At 34.3% G+C, this 20,025-nt stretch overlaps 2 protein-coding genes and 1 long non-coding RNA gene across 3 annotated transcripts; 2 read left to right on the top strand and 1 right to left on the bottom strand.

The window, feature by feature from the left end:
* Window positions 1-5,917: 5,917 nt before the first annotated feature.
* On the bottom strand, window positions 5,918-6,908 carry LOC112497565 (uncharacterized). The gene is made up of 2 exons (XR_003064422.2): window positions 6,422-6,908; window positions 5,918-6,277 (listed from the first exon to the last, which is right to left on the bottom strand). It is a non-coding gene; the product is annotated as an uncharacterized LOC112497565 (long non-coding RNA).
* A 3,910-nt stretch (window positions 6,909-10,818) lies between these two features.
* LOC102611509 (AP-3 complex subunit delta) lies at window positions 10,819-14,278 on the top strand. Its single transcript, XM_006485755.4, has one exon. It carries the CDS (start codon window positions 11,129-11,131, stop codon window positions 14,063-14,065), a length of 2,937 nt encoding a protein of 978 aa, XP_006485818.2. The 5' UTR covers window positions 10,819-11,128; the 3' UTR covers window positions 14,066-14,278.
* Window positions 14,279-15,272: 994 nt separating this feature from the next.
* On the top strand, window positions 15,273-19,525 carry LOC102611796 (glycosyltransferase BC10-like). The gene is made up of 2 exons (XM_006485756.4): window positions 15,273-16,197; window positions 18,742-19,525. Exons 1-2 carry the CDS (start codon window positions 15,583-15,585, stop codon window positions 19,381-19,383), a joined length of 1,257 nt encoding a protein of 418 aa, XP_006485819.2. The 5' UTR covers window positions 15,273-15,582; the 3' UTR covers window positions 19,384-19,525.
* Window positions 19,526-20,025: the final 500 nt, after the last annotated feature.

A 20,025-nucleotide genomic window follows, 5' to 3' on the forward strand; every position in this document is an offset into this window, starting at 1 on the left:
CAACACCCAAGTGTCAATAGGATTCTGAACTAAACAGACCTCAGTTACAAAAAGATTTCCCATACCTGATTTCACAATCTTAGGGCAATCCTTTTTCCAGTGACCTTTATATCCACACTTAACGCATTTGCCTTTCAGCTTGCCAACTTTCTTGGTAAACGATTTTTTTTTCCCAGCTTTCTTCTTACCTTTGCCTTTCAATTTAGGCCCAGCAAATGAACTTTTTTCAGTAATATTTATGCTTCTCAGAGATTTCTCAGCATGATAGATCTCTTCAGCAGAATGGAGTTCGTTCATCAATTCAATTAAGGTCATGTTTCTTTTGTTTATGTTATAATTGACCTTAAACCCCTTGAATGTTTCTGGCAGAGATTCTAGCACCATGTCAATCTTTGAGTTATTATCGATTTGTGCTCCCTGAATCTCAGTCTCATTCAAATAGTCTATCATTTTGAGGACATGATCATAAACTCTTGTGCCCTTCCCCATTTTATTGTTCATAATTCCTTTCAGCGCTGCTTGTCTCGCGGAGCAAGTACTCTACCCGAACATCTATTGGAGACTATCTATTATTTCAGTGGCAATCTCCAAGTTCTGATGTTTGGTCTGTAGAATATTAGAAATCGAGGCTAAAATGTAGCATTTTTCCATTTCATTGGCCTTTTGCCATTTCTCATAAAGCCTCCTCTGATTTCTATGAGCGTCATCCGCTGGAACTGGAGGGCATGGCTGGGTTAAGACATATTTATAATTTTCAGCAGTTAGGACAATGAATAGATTTCTTTTTCAATCTATATAGTTCTCTCCAGTGAGTTTGTTTTGACTCAGAATAATAGTAAGTGAGCTCAGGAAAGACATTTTCTGAAAAATAAAAAATCCATGCATAAATAATTTGAAATAATATTCACAATAAATGACAAAAATGCATAAAACCATAAATGCATTTAAATTTATTGTAACGATAATCTAGTTCTGCTTTGACAAGCTATCCGTTGGGGAAGTCATGTCTATACTTACTAGACCCAATTACCCATTGGATTATTTACTTTCATGTAGAGACATGATAAATAATTATTGTTATCTTTTTTGGGCCTAAATTTGTTAACAGAGCGTCATTGGGAAAGTTAATAACAAATTTTAGTTGAGTGTATAACCATTGTTTCAATCTATGTATTTTTCATATCAATAGTCACCGTTGGGGTGAATAATCGATTGAAAAATATTTCAATTTTATCTTTGAAGAAGTTCATCAAATAAAATATCTAATATATATACCCTCCGAAGGGAGAATCACCGTATCATGAAGTCGATGTATATATATAATTTTATTATTGAACTAACAATGGAGCCCGTGGAAAAATTATCTTGAATTTTCCCTCTCCCACTCAATATTTTAAAATTGGTTTTTCTTTTTTAAAACATACATATTGTTAATTGCATGCTTCCTATAATATTATCTAGATGATATCAAATATTATTAAGCATGTGCAAATTTCATTAAGCATGTGCAAATTTCAAACAATATAATGAGATTCATTATTAATGAATGACATGTATCATTATGCATAGAGTGGCACTACCTATTCTATATGACATATTATCATGGCATGTTATCATCCAAAACATAACATATAGAAAAACAATTAAATAATCTTAATTCATGGCTTTTTCTAAAATGAAAAAACACATTAACGCTAAGCCTAATCTTCATAGGGCTTCTTGTCAATGTTCATATACCATAAGCTTGTCTTTGTTGATGGACTAGGGGAAATTGAGCTTTTAAATTTATTATTGGTCCAACTTTAATTTTGAAAGGAAATAAATAAGCAATTAAATTTTTTTATTAAAATAAAATTTTTGGACCAAAAATAAATTTAATGTGTTCAATTTTATCTATGCATTGTAATCCATTAAGTCCAATTGAAATTGGGCATAAAACTATGATTCATTAAGCCCAAAATTATTTTTGGACTTTAACGCAAAAAATTAATATGTTTCTGCCCAAAAGAAAAATTACAGAACCATAGGGACCTCCATTAAGTCCAATTGAAATTGGGCCTAAAACTATGATTCATTAAGCCCAAAATTATTTTTGGACTTTAAAGGCAAAAAATTAATATGTTTCTGCTTAAAAGAAAAATTACAGAACCATAGGGACCTCAATGATAAAAATCATGAAACCCTAAAATCCATATTTTTCTTTCTCCTTCTTCCCCAGCCGCCATCTCCACAAAAGCCCAGCTGCTGTTCATGGTTTCCACGCCGAACAGCTGTCATCAACGTCGGAAAGACGCCAACCAAAACGCTCCTCCAGCTGCCTGTACGCGCGCACCTCCAGCCCACGTTCGCACCGCTGCTTGGGCACTGCAGCTGCTGCTCGCGCGCTGCGGCTGTTGCTCTCGCGCTACGGCTGTTGCTCTCGCGCTGCAGTTGCTGCGTGTGCAGTGCCTGGCAGCGTGTGCTGCTGGCCGCTCGCTGCTGCATGCGCTGGTTCGTTGCCGCAGTTTCCAGCAAGTTTATGCAATTTTCCAGTGATTTACAATTATCCTAGGCCAATTTTTGGCTTACAAAAAATTCTATAACAGTAAAATAAATCAAGAGGGAAACATGGTGATAAAAAAACCACCCCTCTTGTTATAGATCCAAACGAAAAATACAGCAGAAAATCAAACCATGAATTAAGACAAACGATAAACATGCTTTATTCATATATTAAACAAATAATATATATCTGAATAAATTGTGCCACTCTAATACATAAATATCAAGATTAATTTCAAACGAAATTCTTATATTTTAATATGAGATGGCTCTGATACCAATTTGGGGAAAGATCATTTTTTTCAATTTTTATAAACCTTTTTAAGATCGCTCTCATATAATATATAAGAATTTATAATCTAGAAATCGTACCTTAAAAATCCGATTTAGCTTTTTCCGCTGAAGTGATTTAGGCTCCCATATCATGATCCGTCACCACCACGTCTGTTAAATCACGATCTGTCACCACCACGCTTGTTAGATCACGAACTGTCACCAATGATCTTCCAAGTTATGACTCAGGTTTGATCTGCACTTGACTTGTGGGCGCCTTTATCACTACCAAAGCAACTAGCATGAGAAAATTTTTTTCACAACAGTAAAGAGAAAAATCTTTTTCTCTGATCTGTATAAAGTGGCTGCTCTCTTTTTCTTTAGAGAAAATAAGCCTTTTTATATCTCCCTTTAGTGAAAACCCTAGGCTCCAAATAATAAAAAACAAAACTTACGTTACTTGTTTTTTCTATAGGGGACCCATCTTGTAAAATAACATAAGGCCCCTTACACACAAGCTAATTAAATGAAGCCTCCCACTAAATGATATATTTAGGCTTTTGACCCAAATAACTAGTTATCTTGCTTATTAATCCAATAGTGGTGCAGTCAATTAAATGAGCTAACCCGGGGATCATTTGGGAACATATAATAGTGCCTATAACAATTAGGCCTGTAATTACAATAGCCTAATTATTTAATTCCAAATCTACTCCACTAAAATATTGGAATTGACCTCCATAATTGTATGCTCGAATAATAATTAGTCCCAAGCCACATTGATTTCTTTACTGCACAATCCTTTGTACCACATCATTAATTAAATCGATATCTCAACTGTCCAATCAATTTAATTACATCTTATTCCTTAATACTTACTAGTTTTCTCTAATGATCATTTTCAACATACTAAATATGTTGACACACTCTTACCAGAGAATTCTATGATCAAGTGCCGAAAACCCATCAAGAGATGTGTTGTACAAATTTTATATTGTTAATCCATAACTCCAATACTCATAATTGCTCCCACCAAGATATCGGGTAATCTTGACCACAAGTATGTGCCGTGCCCATTGGTAACTCAAATGAAATAACAATTACAATAATGAAATCATAATTAACTCAAGATTAAGATTACAGTAAAATCAATGCTTATGAGATTTAATAAGTCTGACAGTTATTACGAAGTTAATTAAATCTCATATGTGATCCAGTTCAATGTAGTCATACTACATTAATAAATTCATACATGATTAAGACAAATCATTCAATGAATTCATTACAGTCTATACCTAAATAAAGTGCCCAACTTTATTTATCAACTGCGAACTAAATTTATTTAATCATAAGATAACTTATATTTATGTCTTCTGTGAATCCATATGGTGATCACATAAATACATATAATATGATTAAATGAACTTTGTTCAAAATATTAATGCAATTAAGATATTTGAATAAAATACCTCATTAATTTTATTAATCAGAAAAAATGTTTATTATAATTAGATAAACACATATGCTTTTAAAGAGCATATTTCCCAACAATCTCCCACTAGCTCTCAAAGCATATTTGGCATATCACGCATGTCCATGGATTCTAAGTGCAAGTTAAAAGGTTTCCCAGGTATGGCCTTAGTAAAAGGATCTGCCAAGTTTTGCTGTGACGCAATCTGAACAACCTCCACATCACCTCTCTGCACTATATCCCTTGTAAGATAATACTTCCTCTCAATATGTTTTTGTTTCTTGTAGTTCCTTGGTTCCTTAGATTGAGCTACCGCACCATTATTATCGCAAAATAGTTTAAGGGGTGCAGTTACAGCAGGTACCACCTCAAGATCTTGTAGGAACTTGCGGAGCCATACATCTTTTTTTTGCAGCTTCGGATGCAGCCACATATTCAGCTTCAGTTGTGGAGTCTGCGATACAAGATTGTTTCACACTCTTCCAACCAATAGCTCCACTTCCCAATGTAAACATATATCATCTATTTATAAGTTTTAGCCCAATTGTAAAATATAAATTAAAGCATAGACGCCCCCAATTGAATAGAATCCATTAAGCAAATGCCTAATGGAATTGGAATCCATAAACTTTTATTAAAAACAAAAACAAAATAACTATCTAAAATTATATTTAGCTTTTCATGATTTAGACATTTAACCTTTTCGCTCAAAGGTTAAAGCCTTCATTTCTACATAAAACTAGAGATGGTCAATGGGTCGTGCTCGCAAGGTGGTCTATGCTGGCTTGTACTCATACCATGTTGTGCCCACCATTTGTTTCCACGTCGTGCCGTGTTGTGCTTAATTTCTTTTTTTTTTCCTTTTTTTTCTTAGACCTAGCCCTGCAAATGTGCCATGTCATGGGCCGTGTCTATGAAAAAGGCATGACAAACTTTTGTTTTTAATTTGTAAAGAGTGTATGTCAAGCTATTGGTGTAATTTCAAGCTCATCTACTTTTTTTGGGTCCATGTGCCTTTAGTCAAATTTACTAGAATCAAAAGTTTAAAACTCAAATTCATATTTGATTATAATAAACTAATAATTAGAGGTGGGCGCGGTTCGGTTCGGTCCGATTTTTTACTAAACTTTTCATAATCGTTCGATTACGATTAATTTAAAATCATAATCGCGATTAATCAAATTACCGAAATAATCAAATACTCGATTAATTGAAATAATTAGATTCGGTTCAATTATTTCGATTATGGGCCTATTGCGCATATTTTTTGCTTTTTTAAATTTAAAACCTTAAATTAATAAATCTACTACAAACATAAAAAGTTAACAAACAAAAAATCAAAATATGTCTCAAAGTATTTTTCTTTTTTTCCCATCATCAATCTCCACCTCTTGCACTTCCTCATCATCATAGCTTTCCATTCTACAGCAACAAATCAACACAACAGCAGCAACAAATAAAAAATCTTGGGGATTAGAAAATAAAAAATATTATGACATTCCAACACTGGCCTGGCTGATGCATGCAATTAAATTCAAATCATCCTCACCAATTATAATCATAAATTCGACCAGAAAATCAAGTGTCATAATCAGTTTCATGAAGTCAATGTTTCAAGCTAAATACAGCATCTCAAGTGAAATCAAAACAACATTTTATTACCTCCAATTTTAATCTCGAACAAACTGATAAAAGGAATACAAAGTTTATTCAATAGTATTGTGCATTAACAAAGCATATGGATAAAAGGATTAAGAAATGGAGAAGAATTGCTGAGAATGCAAGTCTGGCTAATGGGCATCATTTATAGCATCATATATAATTTATTTATGCAAGTCTGCAAATTCTTATTGACGGGCCCCTTGGGATCCTCTTGGCTATTTTGGCTATAGCTTTTTTTTATCCTCTTGCATTTACCCCAAATTCGCCCCGCAGCCCATTCCCGAAAACGCCCTGTTGACGGGCCCTTGGAGCCAACGAATGAATGGTACGCTATAGCCAAAATAGTTGGGATTAAGATATGCCGGGCTTATCAGATTTAGTAAAAATTCAATGCAATTTCTGGGATTCTCACGAATTTATATGGCCCCAATGATAACAAAATATTTTAGCTATAGCTTTTTAAATTCATAAAACCTTGTTCTGCTGAGAGTTATTGGTGACAGTGGCAGCAGCAGCAGATGACAGCGGCTGCAGCACGTGGTAACAGCGGCGGAGACTCGGCGACGAGCAGCAGCGACGGGCAGCAGCGACAAGCAGCAGCGACGAGCAGCGGCGGCGACGAGCAACGGGGACGAGATTTCAGCGGCTGAAGGTCACGATTTCGGTTTCAACTAAAGATCAGAACTCAGAAGTGGTCACGATTTAGGTTGATGATCAAAACTCAGAAGAAGTGGTCACGATTTAGTTTAGAGTGTTTAGACTTTACTCACTTTAGGGATTCCGGTTGTTATTCGGTTTATTTGATAATCGGTTCGGTTTTTTTGTTTTTTTTTTTAAACCGAAAACCGAACCGACTGGTTTTATTATTATTACTATATTACTTATTCGGTTTTTTGGGTGTAAAAAAACCGTAAAAAAACCGAACCGAACCGAATGGTTCGATTCGATTTTTGATTAATCAGTTTTTTTTGCCCACCCCTACTAATAATAGTCAGTGAATGTAATAGTAACTATTAAGTTGTACCTTACGGTATTAGAATTCTTTTTTAATACTAAACAACAATAACAATAATAATAAATTTTTATTTAGAGTTACCTTAATTATTTATTTAAACTTACACAGTCATAGATCATAGTTCATAAAAACATTAATACATATATTTTATGAAATCATTATATTTTTAAATGTTATTTATTAAAATCATGATATCATCTATTCATTTAATAAATTATAAACATAATATTATTAGAGTATAGAGTTTTTTTTAGACTAATAATTAAATGAATATAAAAAACTTATGTTAATAAAATATAATAAAAGAGTCAATTTTAAGATATATGTAAAATCATAAAAGTTTAAATTTACTTTCAATTAAAAGTAAAATGTATTTATCGCGGGTCTTTTCACGTGTCGTGCTTTATTCCATCTTTAATCATGTTGTGCTTTTAAGGCCCACGTGCTTAAATTTCTCAACCCTACCCAACCTACGTGCGTGTCATGCCGTCTCGCTTGCCCCACCAAAACATGCTAATACCTTACCAAGCCATGTTGTACGGACGTGTGTCGTGCTCATGCCGTACCACTTGTTGCCCACCCCATTGGCCATCTCTAGCTAAAACTCAAATACGACATATAGGCATCATCTATTCTTTAGATTTTATATCGGTAAAAATTTTACCCTGTGGGTTCGACTTTCTAACTACGCCTTAGTCAACCAAACCTATTTTGCACTTCCTGAATCTAGTTAGTTATAATCCCCACACGTGATAGACATTATTATCTGATCATTTGTTTTAATGCAAAAGATTTTGCCTATTCAAAGGATGAAGAAACCATTATATATAATAGTGGTAATACATAAAACATGCTTCTCGTAAAATAATTCGACAATATACAATGTTCAAAGAGTTTGAAGCTAGGTACATCATTTGATGTATTCACAACAATTGATTAAATGAATATATTTGCTTTCTCTCCTAATTTTCTCTCATACAACTAAAGGTTAAAACACTACTTAAGCATGGGAGTGTTTTATTAATTGCTCGTGAACACGACTCAAAATTATGATTAGAAAAGTGATTTCATTAGTGAAGATTTTAGATTCTAGATAAAAAGCTAGTTAATATACATCGTTTTGATTTTAAAGAAGTGTAAACTTGCTAAGAATGATATATGATTATTAGGGATGGTAAAAAGACCCGAACTAAATTTTGGCCTAATTGACCTGACCCTAATTTTTAGGGTTTTGGCCATAATTTGAAAGGCCCAAGGATTGAGGTAGAGTTCAAGGAATCAAGATCTAATAACATTCGGTTTAGGGCCTTACCAAAAGTCCAAACTTGACCCTTAAATTAATTTTTAAAATAAAAAATATATTACATAAAAGTTGTTAAAACATACATACCACATACATGGTCAAATCATCCATTTGATGTCATATTAATCTATACAAAATAATGTATATTTATTGTCTTAGCTAGATTTTGGTGGGACCAAATAATCAAATAAATTAGTTTAGAAGCGATTACTGTTGCCATGCTAAGCTTGAGGTATGCTCTAACAAAATAAGGGAGGATAGCTGGAGGAATCAAATGATCGGTGGAGGGAGGTAAAACTAGAATGAGCTCAAAGATGAGACCATTGAGTTTGGGTTGTGTGAACCTACAAAACAGATAGAATTGAGAATAAAGATGGAGCTCACGAAGGCTAGCGACTGCACTTTGATGCTCAAGTAAGATTTTGGTTAATGAACGATGGCCTCAAGATCAAGAGATCTTAAAACTTTAGTAATGGTGTTTTTACTCTTAGGAGGAAGAAGATGAGTTCATTCTTTTCTTTTCTTTTTTTGTAATAAAGTGATGTCACTCTTGTTTGGAGCAAATCTTAAACTTTTGTACAATGTGCCTAAAGGTCATTTCAATAATTTTGGACTTGTGGCGCTCATATAGGTAAAGAAGCCTCCAAAGAAAAAATATTTGTCCCCTCTTAGATACGAACATTTACGTAATTTATTTTGTGGTCCTTTGATGGTGACATTTATGAGCTTGGGAGGTAAGGAAGCCTTCAGCCACCTATTTACCCTTATAGGCGGGCACACGGTAGCCTCTTAGTTTTGTGGTCCAATTGCTTTTCAAGGTGTTGCTGAGGGTAACTTATGTGGCGCTCTCTTATTGCTCTACCAAGGAATCATCATTGCTAGTAGTTCCTCAATCTTAACTAAAAAGGAGATATTTTTGTTTTATAATTTGATGGCATGCGCTGTTCACGTGTGGGCTCTAACGATCAAAATTCATGTTTTGATTATACCCTTCAATGTCGAGTATTCTTTCCAAACTACCCCTTTTCTTCAGGAAGCTTATCTTTTGGTTCCATGCGAGCTATTCTAATAATCTGGTCAAACAAACCGATTCTCCTTGTTTAACTTCAATGACCATGTGTCACAACATTATTTATCCACGTTAGCACCCAGATTTCCCTCCAAACAATTATCATTTGCTCTTAGTTTAAAATAGTGACATGGCAAGACACACAAGACCTAAGTATTTAGAAACCCTGGTGGTTCTCTAAAGACAAGTTTTTAATGCGATGTTTGGGATACGAATGCTTACAGGGGACTTGGGGATTTAAAAGATAAAAGGTGGAGGGTGAACAGCCAAACGGGAGTGTTGTTTAATCGGATGAAACCCAATGTTCGGCCTGTTACAGAATTGGTAGGGTGGGCCCAATTCAAGGCCTTTTTCGGTCCAAGCCTACCGGACAACAAGTTGGGCTGAAAAAGGGCTAAATAGAAATACAACCCACTCTTAGGTCCTATAATTTAAATCAGTAGCGATGATAAATGTTAAATGATGCTTCCAATCTGTTTTAAGTGACGGTACTTCCTTCTCTTTGACTTACAATAACATTTTAAGTAAAATGGGTCAGTTTTAAGTGTTTGACATTTGATCCAACAGTATGTTACTAACTATTTTTGCATGTTCTTAAAACGCACATTCAGTAGGTTAAGGGTCCATTTGATAGTAAACTATTGTGGGCTCTAGAGTTCAATTCAGATTAGAGGATGTTACTGTAATATAGATTTTGAAGAATTAATAAATTCTTAAATAAATAATAATAATAATAATAATATGAGTTTTAAGTGTAAAATTTTCATTTTAATCTCTATAAGACTGCAAGTTCTCTCAAAATTTTTAAATTTGAGAGAAAAATGTCATTTAAATTATATGATCCCATAAATATTAGTTCTATAATAATTTATAATTTTACCATTATTAATTTATTTTTAACAAATTCTTTTCTCTTTTCTTTGCTAGAAACAAGCGAGCCTATTTTTTTTTATTGATGTTTAACAGAGTTTGTTTTATTCAAATTTGTATCATTATTTTTTAATAGGAAAAGAACTTTTACACTATGAAAATAAAATGTTTATATGTTACAACTTATATAATTAAAAGAATCATATAATAAGTTTTTAAATGTTTTAATTGAGCCACCGTAGAGTTGAACTCTAAACTCCACCTTTGACTTGTTTTGTGGTTTTTAAATTATAATTATTAGAAACTGAAGTTAAAGTTACTAACAAATGAATATTATGATTTATAAATACTACTTATTCAACAGTCCATTGATTGATGTGCGTCGATTTTCTGTTACGATAAATTTGACGAAAAACTTATGGTATTTAAGAATTTAATTAAAATAAAATTAAGATAATATGTTTCTATAAAATTGGAATAGAAACAATAGATCTTGCCAAGAATGTTGGAGCTATGATTAAGCGAAAATGTAAATCACTTCTTAATTAAGCATTGAGTACCTTACTCCCTCAACCCTTTTTTTTTTTTCTAAGAGCCAATCTTCATCATGTTTGCTTGATGAATAATTTTATTATTGTTGTATTTTCTAAGAAAATAAAAGTATATATATATATATTTTACATCATCATTTCAAATAAAAATACGTTCGCCATCAACTTGTCGCCTCTTTTGTATTCATTTGTTCTTGCACTTGCAGGCCATCAAAAACAAACGTACACAGAAGTCTCCTCAAACCCAAAATTCCTTCAAACAAAATCAAAATTTCCTCACAAAACAAATATGCCTCCCTTCAATTTCAATTCATAGCAAAAACAAACCAATAAACTCTTTGGCTTTGCTTAATTTGCTTTGTTAGTTTACTGAATGGCGGGCACTTCGATAATGGAGACCCTCTTCCAGCGCGATCTCGACGACCTGATAAAGGGCATTCGCCAGCAACAAATCAAAGAATCCCTTTTCATTTCCAAAGCCATCGAAGAGATTCGCCGGGAGATCAAATCCACTGACCTCCCCACCAAATCCGCTGCCCTTCGAAAGCTCTCCTACCTCTCCTCCCTCCACGGTGCCGACATGTCGTTCGCTGCCTTCCACGCCGTGGAAGTCATGTCGTCCCCCCAGTTCTTCTACAAGAAAATCGGGTACCACGCCGTCACCCAGTCTTTCAACGACGACACCCCGGTAATTCTCTTGATCACCAATCAATTGAGGAAAGATCTGAATAGTAGCAATCAGTTTGAAGTCAGTTTAGCTCTTGAATGCTTGTCGAGAATCGGAAATGTTGATCTTGCTAGAGATTTAACTCCTGAGGTTTTTACTTTGTTGTCCAGTAGTAAGGTTTTTATTAAAAAGAAAGCCATTGCGGTTGTTTTAAGGGTTTTTGAGAAATACCCAGATGCTGTTAGGGTTTGTTTTAAGCGTTTAGTTGAGAATTTAGAGAGTTCTGAGCCGGTTATTCTTTCTGCAGTTGTGGGTGTGTTTTGCGAGCTTTGTTTGAAAGACCCCAGATCGTATTTACCATTAGCGCCGGAGTTTTATAAGATTTTGGTTGATTCTAAGAATAATTGGTTGTTGATTAAGGTGTTGAAGATATTTGCTAAGTTGGCTACTCTAGAGCCTAGGTTGGCTAAGAGGGTTGTTGAGCCAATATGTGAATTTATGAGGAGGACTGAGGCCAAGTCATTGCTTTTTGAGTGTATTAGGACTGTGTTGAGTAGCTTGAGTGAGTATGAATCTGCAGTGAAGCTTGCAGTTGTTAAGGTTCGGGAATTTTTGGTTGATGATGATCCAAATTTAAAGTATCTTGGGTTGCAAGCACTTTCGATTATTGCACCGAAACACTTGTGGGCGGTGTTGGAGAATAAAGATTTTGTGATTAAGTCTTTGAGTGATGGGGATTATAATATTAAGCTTGAGTCTTTGCGTCTTTTGATGTCAATGGTGTCTGAGAGTAATGTGGCTGAAATATCCAGGGTTTTAATTAACTATGCGCTTAAATCTGACCCTGAGTTTTGCAATCAGATTCTTGGTTCGATTTTGTCTACTTGTTGTAGAAATCTATATGAGGTTATTGTTGACTTTGATTGGTATGCATCACTTCTTGGGGAAATGGTGAGAATTCCACATTGCCAAAAGGGGGAAGAAATTGAGCATCAGATAATTGATATTGCTATGAGGGTCAAGGATGTTAGACCAGCACTTGTGCATGTCTGTCGTAATCTTCTTATTGATCCTGCTTTACTTGGTAATCCTTTCTTACATAGGATATTATCTGCTGCTGCTTGGGTTTCAGGGGAGTATGTTGAGTTTTCAAGGAATCCATTTGAACTGATGGAGGCACTATTACAACCCCGTACTAATCTCTTGCTGCCCTCGATCAGGGCAGTGTACGTTCAGTCTGTTTTCAAGGTGTTAATCTTTTGTGTGCACTCTTACCTCTTGCACAAGGAAAATATTTCCTCTGTCAATACCGATAATCTTGCATCAGAAGTTCCAGAATCAGTCTTCGCAAGGATGAGCTGTGAAAATTCTGATTTAGCAACATCTGAAGCTCCTGCTTCTAGCGAACAGCATGATAGCTTCAACCCAAGAAATATAAATCAATCATTTGGAGATCTTTCTATTGAAAATGGTGGGGATGCAACTGTTTCTAACAGTCAGGCATCTACATCTGCTTCTCTGGGAAGGAACAGTTTCACACAAGAATCGATTGTAAACCTGTTTAATATAGTTGAACTAGCTCTGGGTCCACTGTCACGAAGCCATGATGTAGAAATACAAGAGAGAGCAAGGAATGTACTTGGCTTCACTGATTTGATTAAGCAAGAAATACTGAATCCTGTAGTCCAGGGGGAAGAGAATTTAGCGAGGGCTGAAACAGAAGCTTCTAGGGTTGTGAAATTGATGTGTGATGCCTTTTCTGAGGAGCTTGGTCCAGTCTCAACAAGTGCACAGGATAGGGTTCCTGTACCAGATGGATTACTGCTTAAGGAAAACCTAGCTGACTTGGAAACAATCTGTGGCGACATCCAATTGCCTTTGTCAAGTTCATTTTCTCTCAGCAGTACTCCTCTTGGGGAAGCTGTTGATATTTCCAGAACTAACCTCCAGAGCAAAGATGAGACCGAACCATCACATGAGTCCACTTCTTTGCTTGCTGAACACCGTAAACGGCATGGCTTATATTATCTTGCATCTGAGAAGAGTGAAGTTGCATCAAATGATTATCCTCCTGCCAATGACCCTATGTCACAGGATAAACTCAATGATGATGCTGAAGATCTACTTAAGCTCACAGAGCAGTCACTTGCCCCAAAGAAAAAGCCAAACCAGGCAAAGCCTAGGCCTGTGGTGCTAAAATTAGATGGAGATGAGATATCTGTAGCAGCCAAGAAGCCTGAGCTGAAGGATGATTTGCTCTCAGGTGTTGTGCAGGATGTTCTTTTAGGCAATGATGGTGTACCTAGTTCATCAAGAAGTAACCGCTCTGAGAATCTATCTGGCAAGAGCAAAGGGAAGGAGAAATTGAATACTGATCTTTCTCTGGAAACAAAAGAAAATGTGCCAGGTGAGAAGATGCCTGATCATGTCAACACTAGCTCAAGAAGAAGCAAACACCGTAGTCATGGAAAAGAGAGAAGACAAAAAGGTCAAGGGAAGGATGGTGAAGAGAAAGAAGACAATGGTCAGAAAAAAAAGCGGAAGAGTAATCATCACCGTGGTAAGCATAAAGCTCACCAAAGAGCTGATGAGCCCTCAAATGTGGTTGCACAAACACCGGTGATTCCTGATTTCCTTTTGTAGCAATAAATTTTTTAATTCAATGGAACTTGGTTAATATTGTTACCTGTATTCTAACACCCTGAGTTGTGAGGTTAGTTCTTCTGTAGATTTATACAATTTTTTTTTTTTGGGTTGGGGCTTGTGGTTGTTTTGAAGTTTTATCTTTGGGAGTGGTTTTACATCTGATACTTTGTGAATTTGATTTATTCAGTACAAGCTTCAAAATTTGAGATTGATTGTTATTAGCTTGTTGATATTCATTGTAGTGTTCCCTGACACAATATAATTCCAGAAGATGCTAGTATTGATCCAGAACTTGTTGAACAGAAATCTGATCATAGTTTTGTTATATTCATTAGTTGCTGGAAAATGCCTCGTCTCTGATCACTTTGTGCATATTTTGTTGAGAGAAATTTTGGTACTGGATTCAAAGTTGATGCTTACAAGGAAGAGAACTGCCGGATAGATCTGAAACCTTGACTGAATGACCGGAATCCACGCAATTTTTGATTGCTACTGCATTAGTTTAAACAATAAGAGCTCCTTACTGCTACACTAAATTTAAAGGGCACAATGCTGTACTCAATAATCTCCTAAATAATTAGATAAATTGGCTGACTTTTGCAACATTTTAGCCAGACTTTGTCATCAGTTAATTCTTCCCCCTAGAGGTACTTCGATTTTCATTTCATTTGGGGTTGGCAGCTGGGTTAGAGGTAAGCAAATATTAGCAAGAAGTGATACTTTCAGAAAATTGAATAAGAAATAATATAAAATAAAAATATTGTCACTAGAATATTGAGGTAACCAAATATTTGGAGTTGGACTCTCTCTCTTTAGAATAACTATCCAAGTTGAGCTTCATTGGTCTTGATTTAATGAGCGCCAACAACTACGCATCCCTTACCAAATCATTCTAACATTCATAATTGCGAAACTATTAACTGTTTGAACAAGTCCCTGCCTTTGATTCGGGAGGTCTAAATCGAAAGTTCAAAGTAGGAACAAAAGAGTAGTTTTATTGTTTTGATGAACTTGCCTCTCTCTTTCATATTAATATTAATTATGCTAATGTTGGTGGCTTAGATTGGGCAAATTTTTGCACTTTTCTATCTCATTCGAAGACTTGAGATCCATTATGCGCCCCTAGCTTGAATAAAGTCTGTCCGGTTACTCTTTATTCAACTCCCCCAAGTTTGCATTGTTGACTTGAGAAAATTTATCAAAAATGGAACGCATATTTGATATATTTGTTTTTTGATAATCGCAAGTTTAGGATTCTCCATAATTAATCTTTCATTAAATAATTTTGACCAAAAATATTATGTGCCAATCTTCTTATTCGTACGCACAATATTGTATATTGAACGCCTCACAAGAATATTTTACAGGGTCGGCAGTCGGCACAAGGTTCTTGAAGCTTACAACTTACAATGAATCCCCTTCTCTTATACCATATACATATATAAACCTTTAAACCCGGACATTTATTTCCATTCCAAATTAACACGCATTCGTTCTTCAATATCTCCCTCTCAATGAAGAACACAATTCAACTGCAGCAGCAACACCCGCCACCATTTTCAATCACAAAGTTGTTCTTGAATCTCCAAATGCATCTCCCTAATCTCTTCTCATATTTTGTTATCTTCGGCTTCGGTGTAGCCCTAGGCATAGCCCTAAGTTTCCATCTCAAAAACATTTCCTTGTTCAGCTTTGATGATCAACTCCATCAACTTTCTTCTTCTTCTTCTTCATCATCATCTCCTCCACCAAATATACAACCGTCGTCTCCAACTTTACATCTTGTTACGACAACAGGGAATCAAACGACAGTGAACACCACTCGAACAGGGTTAAACGACTACGTTTCGCTGCGGCCTAATAATAATAATGCCATGCATGATATGACTGAAGAAGAGTTGCTGTGGAGGGCATCAATGTCTCCTCGCATTCATGAGTATCCATTCAAGCGTGTCCCAAAAGTCGCGTTCTTGTTTTTAACAAGAGGTGCTGTGACCTTGGCACCTCTTTGGGAAAAATTCTTTCATGGACATGAAGGCCTTTACTCCATTTATGTTCATTCAAGTCCATCCTTCAATGAAACAGTGCCTCAAAGTTCAGTCTTTCATGGCCGGAGAATCCCAAGCAAGGTTAGTAAATAACAATATTTATATTTTCTTTTTCATTTTTACCTATAAGTTTGAGATCATTATCCCTACAATTACTCCATGCATAATTTTTTTTTCTTTATGGAATCCTTAAATGTTCATAAATTAATTAATAGGTTACTCCAAAAAATTAATTGAGGTGAAATATTATGATAATACCAACGGTTTTTCATTTCTTCACTCTTTTGAGAAGCTTAATCGTTGGTCAGTTTCTAAGATTGGGATAAATTTATTATATTGTCGTAATTAATGCGTCCATATGTCACACTTAGAGGGATAAGCCGGTTCAGTAGGGAACTGGACAAACACATGTTTGTGTTTGGTAATTAGTAAAAGAAAAAAAAAATCAAAGATCATTAATTAAACACATAAATCGATTAATTAATTAATTTTAAAATTATACATTATATTCCAGACTTACTTGAAAGACATGAATGTTGGTGATTGGTGATCACGTTGTCCAGTTCGAGTCAAGATTTTTTAATAACTTTTCTCGTTAATGATTTATTTCGTATTACCTTTGAAATTAACATATATCGGCCAATGAAATCGTGACATGAGAAGTCATGATAAGAACATGTTTACATGGAGGAATTTGAATGCATGCGCTAGCTTGGAAAGATAAAAATATTTTTAGAAACTATGAATCTGACCTTAAGATTTAAAGATTTAACACAATTTAATTAAAAAAATTATGAAAGTGTTTAATTTTTTTGGGAAACATTAATTGACGAAATTTGTGGTTTATTATAAGAACAAGTGTAACACATGCATAGCATGGATTGGCATTAATTTCATGTTTCTCTAGTCGTTTATAAATTATAACGTATGAAAAATAAATCCATTCAAAGCTAAAAAAATATGAAGAATAAATATTTTGCTAAGAATAAAAGTCTAAGTGCCTCTAGAATACTGGAGAGTTCATTCTTACAGTATCAATGAAGTAAACGGATTCTTCAGAACCATAGCTCAAAGAGGGAAGAAATATTTCAATGTGCGGTAACATCTAGGTCCATTATTTTTTATGTTCTTACAAATAAGGACATAGTATATCCATTTTTATCAGATGGGTCCCCAGCTAATGACGTGACTGCTGGAATACCCTTTACTTTTATGTTAGATAGATACTCTCTCTTCTTAAAGAGGATGAGTCAAAATTCAACAAAGTGATGGTCGTTCGGTCATTGCAATTACCTTAATTGTTTTGAATTTTCCTACATTTTGTCCTAGTTTTTAGTGGAAAAATTTTCTTTTATTTGTAATAAAAAAATGGCTGTAGATGATAGGACCATTTTTGCATAATTTGCTTTCATTTATCATTATTTTATAAACTTAAATGAGAGGAATAGTTTCTAATATGTGTTATTGTTATGCTTAAAAAAAGAAAAAAAATTCTCTTTTTTCAATTAGGAAAAAAAAAATATTATTTGACAATTTAGATTTTTCACTGTTAGAGTTTCAAGCATTACTTTGATTCTACTCATTTTCCAACTCATTAAAAAACTCTTTTCAGATGGTTCCTGATTCCATTTCTTTTACATTCTTGCTCCACTTTTTAACATTCCTTTCTTCATGCTTTCTCCATGCCCACTTGCACATAACAAAAAGAAAAAAAGTGTAGACATGAAGCAAAATGTTGCTAGAAACTAAAGAGATTAAGTAACAAATTCAAGAAGTAAAAGTTTACTTGGGAAATAACAATTTTCCCCTAAAGTTACTAGACTTAATCGCTTTCCTATACTTTTTATAATGTTTTAATTGACGTTTGATGTAAAAACTTTCATAGGAAAATTTATCTCAGCCACACTAAGTATTTTTTTTTAATTAAAAAGAATGAAGTGTTGTTAAAAACTCTAAGAGATAAGTAATTTTTTTATTAACTTAATGACTTAATTGACTAAATTTCAATCAACTAAGTATTTTTTTTCAATTTATTAAAATTTTTAGTCATTAGGTTATTAACCAAATTTTCTTTTTATCCTTTTATATTCTTTAAATTAGCATTATTTATCTTTATAATTTTTTATGAATATTTTTCATGCAATACATTGTAAACTACCAAAAACATTTGTTAAAATGTTTTAATATATAATACTAAAGGGGTGTATTCACTTGAACATGATTTATGTTATGATAAAATATTATTTTATTTTATGTTCATTGAGATATTTATTATTGATGGAACATTTAAAATGTATAAGAGCACAAATGTAAAAATATTGATTTTATGACTTTTTAAGTAGGAAAAAAACTTTTTAAATTAGAAAAAAACAACTTAATGCTTATCATGGAAGATTTAGAAAAAAATAATAAAAATATGATTTAGATTCAAATATTTAATTTTATTCTGAATTCATATTCAGAAAAAAAAAACCCTAAAATAAAAAAAAATGTAGGGGAAACTGAAAAGTGTCTTCTCTCTAATATTATTTAAAGATAGGTTCCCCTAAATTATCTTGGGCCTGTGTGCTGGGCCCATGAACATAAAATTTCATTTGGTTTTTTTTCCCTAATTCAACAATGTAGGAGGTGCAATGGGGAAAATTTAGCATGCTTGAAGCGGAACGTCGCCTGCTAGCCAATGCTTTACTTGATATCACCAACCAACGTTTTGTTCTCCTCTCAGAGTCGTGCATTCCTCTATTCAACTTCTCAACCATCTACAACTATCTCATAAACTCGAGCAAGGCTTTCATTGAGGCCTACGATTTACCAGGCCCAGTAGGCCGAGGCCGGTACAACCGTCCAATGAGGCCCGTGATCCGGCTCGAACAATGGCGAAAGGGCTCGCAATGGTTCGAGATGGACCGGGCCCTCGCCCTGGAGGTAATTTCCGATAAAAAATATTTTGTGACATTCAAAAGACATTGCAAGGCTTCATGCTACGCTGATGAACACTACTTGCCAACATTTGTGAGTGTGAAATTTTGGAAGAGGAACTCAAATAGAAGCTTGACATGGGTTGATTGGTCCAAGGGAGGACCTCACCCTGCTAAATTTCAAAGAAGAGATGTGACAATTGAGTTTTTGAAGAGGCTAAGGAGTGGTAGCCATTGTGAGTACAATGGGAAAAGCACTAATATTTGCTTCTTGTTTGCAAGAAAGTTCTTGCCCAATGCTCTTGATAGGTTGCTAAGGTTTGCTCCTAAGGTCATGGGATTCAATTGATTTGAATATATGATTTTTTTTTGGGGTTTTGTGTTGATCATTCGATATGTAAATATTTGATTGTTCGATTATTTGTAATTTCACATTGGTTTCAAAAATTCCATTCTTTGATTGGATGTTTAATTGAAAAATCTTTACTAGAGTGGCTTTCAATTTTTTTTTTATAATTTATATTTTATTCTTGAATATAGTTCAATTGGCCATGAATATGCCTGAATCTGATAATTAATAATAAAAGATTAATGTTGGTACTTAGTGAATGAGGTGTCATTCCCATTTAAACTTTTTTTTTTCTTTTAAAACAAAAAATTAAAGATTTTGAATAGAAAGATCACCACTTCAACGGCACTCATTGTCACTTCTAGAAAACGTGCCACTATTTGCTGAAAAAGAAATGAAACTTTTTACACAAGGACCTGGATTGGTAATTGAAAGCTTTGGTGGTAGGGAAAATGAAACCAAGCAAAAGGGTATAAAGGATAAAACAAAAGGCCCCTAATGGTCATAATTTTGGTAATTCTCTTTCTTTCTTTTTTTTTTCTTTTTTTAACCCTTCCCTGAATCATGGTCAATTTAACTTTTAGCAATAAGCAATTGGGACCCTCTTGATTGGTATTAACTTGCTAGGAAATGCTTCCAAAG

This window comes from Citrus sinensis, chromosome 3 (genome assembly GCF_022201045.2).
Source record: "Citrus sinensis cultivar Valencia sweet orange chromosome 3, DVS_A1.0, whole genome shotgun sequence".
Lineage (NCBI taxonomy): Eukaryota > Viridiplantae > Streptophyta > Magnoliopsida > Sapindales > Rutaceae > Citrus > Citrus sinensis.

Bases quoted from the DNA above. Each gene is read 5' to 3' on its own strand.
- LOC102611509 (XM_006485755.4), top strand. From the start codon at position 11,129: ATGGCGGGCACTTCGATAATGGAGACCCTCTTCCAGCGCGATCTCGAC.
- LOC102611796 (XM_006485756.4), top strand. From the start codon at position 15,583: ATGAAGAACACAATTCAACTGCAGCAGCAACACCCGCCACCATTTTCA. The intron at 16,198-18,741 runs GTTAGTAAATAA...TCAACAATGTAG, and splicing joins GCCGGAGAATCCCAAGCAAG to GAGGTGCAATGGGGAAAATT.